The 6068-nt window shown below is 49.1% G+C and overlaps 1 protein-coding gene across 1 annotated transcript in view; it reads right to left on the reverse strand.

Annotated features, from left to right (window-relative positions):
• The window catches only part of tpk1 (thiamin pyrophosphokinase 1), a gene marked incomplete at its 5' end in the record, with an annotated part of 57545 nt that overhangs the window by 3398 nt on the left and 48079 nt on the right, over window positions 1-6068 (reverse strand). The window contains one exon of the mRNA XM_084443564.1: window positions 5045-5156. Within this exon, the coding sequence (XP_084299690.1) occupies window positions 5045-5156 (112 nt within the window). The remainder of the gene's footprint in view (window positions 1-5044; window positions 5157-6068) is intronic.

A 6068-nucleotide genomic window follows, 5' to 3' on the forward strand; every position in this document is an offset into this window, starting at 1 on the left:
ACGGCTCCTTGGCAGAGCTCTGACCTCGCCGGTACGCATCCCGGAGGGTCTGACGTAACTCCAAACAGAACTCCAAACCATGTAACCTGACCGCAGCCTCCAGCCACATCGTGACCGTGACAGACCCTGGTGTAGCAGATTATGGACATAACATACATACTCGACAGACCATATTGTGAGACCATCTCACTGACTGGAATGTGGTGATGCCTGATAAAGATCTGTCAGTCCTGGGACATCCTGCCCCCCCCTACCCAGTGACTAATCAATGGGAGGTCATGTGGGGAGGAATACATTGGTTTATAGATGAGAGAGGGGTGTTTGGTTTATAGATGAGAGAGGGGTGTTTGGTTTATAGATGTGAGAGGGGTGCTTGGTTTATAGATGAGAGAGGGGTGTTTGGTTTATAGATGAGAGAGGGGTGTTTGGTTTATAGATGTGAGAGGGGTGTTTGGTTTATAGATGAGAGAGGGGTGTTTGGTTTATAGATGAGAGAGGGGTATTTGGTTTATAGATGAGCGAGGGGTGTTTGGTTTATAGATGAGAGAGGGGTGTTTGGTTTATAGATGTGAGGGGGTGCTTGGTTTATAGATGAGAGAGGGGTGTTTGGTTTATAGATGAGAGAGGGGTGTTTGGTTTATAGATGTGAGGGGGTGCTTGGTTTATAGATGAGAGAGGGGTGTTTAGTTTATAGATGAGAGAGGGGTGCTTGGTTTATAGATGAGCGAGGGGTGTTTGGTTTATAGATGAGAGAGGGGTATTTGGTTTATAGATGAGCAAGGGTATTTGGTTTATAGATGAGAGAGGGGTATTTGGTTTATAGATGAGAGAGGGGTGCTTGGTTTATAGATGAGAGAGGGGTATTTGGTTTATAGATGAGCAAGGGTGTTTGGTTTATAGATGAGAGAGGGGTGTTTGGTTTATAGATGAGAGAGGGGTGTTTGGTTTATAGATGAGAGAGGGGTGTTTGGTTTATAGATGAGAGAGGGGTGTTTGGTTTATAGATGAGAGAGGGGTGCTTGGTTTATAGATGAGAGAGGGGTGTTTGGTTTATAGATGAGCTGTAACAAGTGATAGAGAACCTTTCTGCAACCATCATCTTTGGAGGATGAGCGGACACAGCTAGACTCAATACAGCTCAATTACACTCCTGTGTGTGTGCGCGTGGGTAGATAATTGAAGATATATCGGCTTATATGAAACCATTTGCCAGCTTTCTCTCTTTTACCCTTTACCCCTTCTCTCTCTCTGCTCTCTTGCTGTTGTCATAGAAATTGTCATTTCACCACCTCCCTCCCTCAACCTTTCACATAGCTGTGCTAATCTCATTTATGACAGGATGACCTCTCTTCAGGAGGTTGACACACCTAGACACGTCTGCCCTAGAATAACCATCCTTTGTTCCATTGTCCCTGCAAGATTTACCGCCCTTTCTCATGTCACATGTCTGTATTCTCGACCACTGTTGATGATGCCTGCCACTTAATATGACGTGTACAGATGGGTTAGCCAATCAAATCCCTGGAAGCATCATACCTGTGTATTGCTTGAATATAAGACCCTGCAACACCGTTCGGGGGCACTTCTGCTGGATACCACTCAAGTGCGTTATCCTGAAGGGAAGTCCTTGCGCTCGTATATTTTCTCAATAAATCAGACCTGACCTATTTGAGCGAACCTTGGCAAATCCTTTTTGACTTTAGATCAAATGATTCTACTACACTGTCTCTCGTCCCTCCCCTTTCCCTCCCCTTCTGCATCTTTCAAAACCCTGTTATCTCCCACATCATCCCTCTTTCCTGCCTCCCACTCCATCCCTCTCTCTTCCTCACATTAATATAGTCCTTAATTTTGCTCTTTCTCCATCCCTCTCTCTCCATCCCTCTCTTTTCCTCACCTTAATATTGCTCCCTCCCTCCCTCTTCCTCATCCCTCTTCCTCATCCATCTTTCTCTCTGGGTCTCACCCTCAGCAAGGCTTGATTAAAACAGCACTCTGAAGGGACAGGGATGACTTATAGATATGCAAACATGTCATTGGATTGTGTGTGTGTGTGTGTGTGTGTGTGCGCACATGCGTCACAATCAGTAATCCTCCTCCAGCAACAGATGAAATTCCATCTAGAAATAGGGAGCTGCTTCACGGGAACTGCTTGTCTGTTTACAGGCCATTACTGGGAGAAGTGTGTGTGTGTCTGTGTGTGTGTGTGTGTGTATGTGTGTGTGTGCGTGTGTCTGTGTGTGCATGTGTGCGAACATCCACAGAATCCCCGCTGAGTTCCTCATTCTCGTTTCTCTGCCTGTATCTGCGCTCTCATTACAGGATTACTCCTCTTCCTCTCTTCCTCTGTGTGTGTGTGTGTGTGTGTGTGTGTATTTATCACACACAGATCTGACACCGAGGGGAACCTCCAGCTGTGATCTGTAGCTCTGTGTGGGCGGCTCAAGTTCTCTCAGCTAACTGGCTGGACGAGGCCGAGCTTTTGAAGGAGCCGTTTTAAAGGTTCTCAGCTGGGTCTTTTTACATCCTGACTCCCATTAGCAGGTTCTGAACTGGGTCTGTTTACATCCTGACTCCCGTTAGCAGGTTCTGAACTGGGTCTGTTTACATCCTGACTCCCGTTAGCAGGTTCTGAACTGGGTCTGTTTACGTCTGACTCCCGTTAGCAGGTTCTGAACTGGGTCTGTTTACATCCTGACTCCCGTTAGCAGGTTCTGAACTGGGTCTGTTTACATCCTGACTCCCGTTAGCAGGTTCTGAACTGGGTCTGTTTATATCCTGACTCCCTTTAGCAGGTTCTGAACTGGGTCTGTTTACGTCTGACTCCCGTTAGCAGGTTCTGAACTGTGTCTGTTTACATCCTGACTCCCGTTAGCAGGTTCTGAACTGGGTCTGTTTACATCCTGACTCCCGTTAGCAGGTTCTGAACTGGGTCTGTTTACGTCTGACTCCCGTTAGCAGGTTCTGAACTGGGTCTTTTTACGTCTGACTCCCGTTAGCAGGTTCTGAACTGGGTCTGTTTACGTCTGACTCCCGTTAGCAGGTTCTGAACTGGGTCTGTTTACATCCTGACTCCCGTTAGCAGGTTCTGAACTGGGTCTGTTTACATCCTGACTCCCGTTAGCAGGTTCTGAACTGGGTCTGTTTACGTCTGACTCCCGTTAGCAGGTTCTGAACTGTGTCTGTTTACATCCTGACTCCCGTTAGCAGGTTCTGAACTGGGTCTGTTTACGTCTGACTCCCGTTAGCAGGTTCTGAACTGGGTCTGTTTACGTCTGACTCCCGTTAGCAGGTTCTGAACTGGGTCTGTTTACGTCTGACTCCCGTTAGCAGGTTCTGAACTGGGTCTGTTTACGTCTGACTCCCGTTAGCAGGTTCTGAACTGGGTCTGTTTACATCCTGACTCCCGTTAGCAGGTTCTGAACTGGGTCTGTTTACGTCTGACTCCCGTTAGCAGGTTCTGAACTGGGTCTGTTTACGTCTGACTCCCGTTAGCAGGTTCTGAACTGGGTCTGTTTACGTCTGACTCCCGTTAGCAGGTTCTGAACTGGGTCTGTTTACGTCTGACTCCCGTTAGCAGGTTCTGAACTGGGTCTGTTTACATCCTGACTCCCGTTAGCAGGTTCTGAACTGGGTCTGTTTACGTCTGACTCCCGTTAGCAGGTTCTGAACTGGGTCTGTTTACGTCTGACTCCCGTTAGCAGGTTCTGAACTGGGTCTGTTTACGTCTGACTCCCGTTAGCAGGTTCTGAACTGGGTCTGTTTACGTTTGACTCCCGTTAGCAGGTTCTGAACTGGGTCTGTTTACGTCTGACTCCCGTTAGCAGGTTCTGAACTGGGTCTGTTTACGTCTGACTCCCGTTAGCAGGTTCTGAACTGGGTCTGTTTACGTCTGACTCCCGTTAGCGTGGGCCGGGCTACAGGACCTGGGAACCAGCTCTGCTCACACACCAGAGAGAGAGGGTGAGGGGTGTGTGAGAGTGTGTGTGTGTGTGTGTGTGAGAGAGTGAGTGTGTGTGTGTGAGAGTGAGTGTTTGTGTGTGTATGTGTATGTGTATGTGTGTGTGAGAGTGTGAGTGAGTGAGTGAGTGAGTGAGTGAGTGAGTGAGTGAGTGAGTGAGTGAGTGAGTGAGTGAGTGAGTGAGTGAGTGTGTGTGTGTGTGTGTGTGCACGCATGGGCCATTCTTCATTATTGTGGACAGGCTTCTCTAAAGAGGGACTCAAACAGTCCCACAGTGACTCCATGTCTCCAGCAGCTGGCCGACTAGAACAGCCTAGAACAGCCTAGATTTTATTGAGAGCTTCTTTACACTAGATTATTATTTCTATGCATTTCTTAAGACTTTCTCTGACAACATAGTAACTCTTGATTTCCCCTTACTGATCGAGCACGAGCACACACACACACACACACACACACACACACACACACACACACACACACACACACACAGGATCAAACACACACACACATTTTGATCCTTCCTTTCCATCCCAGAGGGAAATCAAGTCCTTCAACTCTTTTAATTACGCGTGTGATTAATTATGCATGTTATTATGACTGGCTAATCTGGAGGAGCCCAGTCTAATCCAGGCTCAGTACTCACAGGTGTGCTGGGCAACTAGAGAACACTGTAGCTCATCAAACCACTAATAAACGGACAGGCTGGACACACGCGTGCACACACACACACACACAACACACACACACGCACACACACGCGAACACTGTTCTCCTGTCTAGTCCCTGTGTGTAGAAACCAGGCCGCTCCTCGTCACCCACGCCTTGGGTAAGCCACCTGACAGAAGGCTCCAGCCCCCCCCTCTATTAGTGGTGCAGTGGTCTGTGCCAACTCATTAAGAGCACAGCTGGTCTCCGGCTCAGGCCTGGGAGGAACCACAGCAACCTGGGGGGGGGGGAGGGACTGAAGGTGACAGCTGAGACTGTGCAGGTAAAAGAGAGAGAGAGAGAGAGAGAGAGAGATGGGGAACGAGAGAGCATGTGTGTGTGTGTGTGTGTGTGTGTGTGTGTGTGAAGACTCACTCAGGTTCCACTTGAGTCCGGTGGTGTGTGCTTTACAGGGTCCTCCTACCGGGACCAGACTGCACCAGGAGCCCTCCAGACCCGTATTCACCCCCAGCCTGTACACCCTCTCCTGAGAGAGAGAGAGAGAGGGGGGGGGGGCGGAGGGGGAGGGGGGGGAGAGAGAGAGAGGGAGAGAGAGAGATAGAGATCTATTTATTACTTAGACTATGCATCTAACACAATGTTCACCTTTTCAAACTGCATTGTCAAACCTGTATGATATCAGCCAGAGCTGCAACCATAAAATACCCAGTCGGAAAAAAGATGGCAGCATTACCAGAAGAACCAAGAGAAGACAGGTTGTCCTGTTTTTAAACACTCAGCATGTTCACCACTAAACAGCCCTGACTCAGCTTGTTCACCACTAACCAGCCCTGACTCAGCGTCTCACTACTAACCAGCCCTGACTCAGCGTCTCACTACTAACCAGCCTGACTCAGCGTCTCACTACTAACCAGCCTGACTCAACACCACTAACCACCCCTGACTCAGCATCTCACCACTAACCACCCCTGACTCAGCGTGTTCACCACTAACCAGCCCTGACTCAGCATGTTCACCACTAACCAGCCCTGACTCAGCATGTTCACCACTAACCACCCCTGACTCAGCGTGTTCACCACTAAACAGGCCTGACTCAGCACGTTCACCACTAACCAGGCCTGACTCAGCGTGTTCACCACTAACCAGGCCTGACTCAGCGTGTTCACCACTAACCAGCCCTGACTCAGCATCTCACCACTAACCACCCCTGACTCAGCGTGTTCACCACTAACCAGCCCTGACTCAGCATGTTCACCACTAACCAGCCCTGACTCAGCATGTTCACCACTAACCACCCCTGACTCAGCGTGTTCACCACTAACCAGGCCTGACTCAGCGTGTTCACCACTAACCAGGCCTGACTCAGCGTGTTCACCACTAACCAGGCCTGACTCAGCGTGTTCACCACTAAACAGGCCTGACTCAGCATGTTCACCAC

The sequence above is a fragment of the Borostomias antarcticus genome, assembly GCF_949987555.1.
Source record: "Borostomias antarcticus genome assembly, chromosome: 9".
Classification (NCBI taxonomy): Eukaryota; Metazoa; Chordata; class Actinopteri; order Stomiiformes; family Stomiidae; genus Borostomias; species Borostomias antarcticus.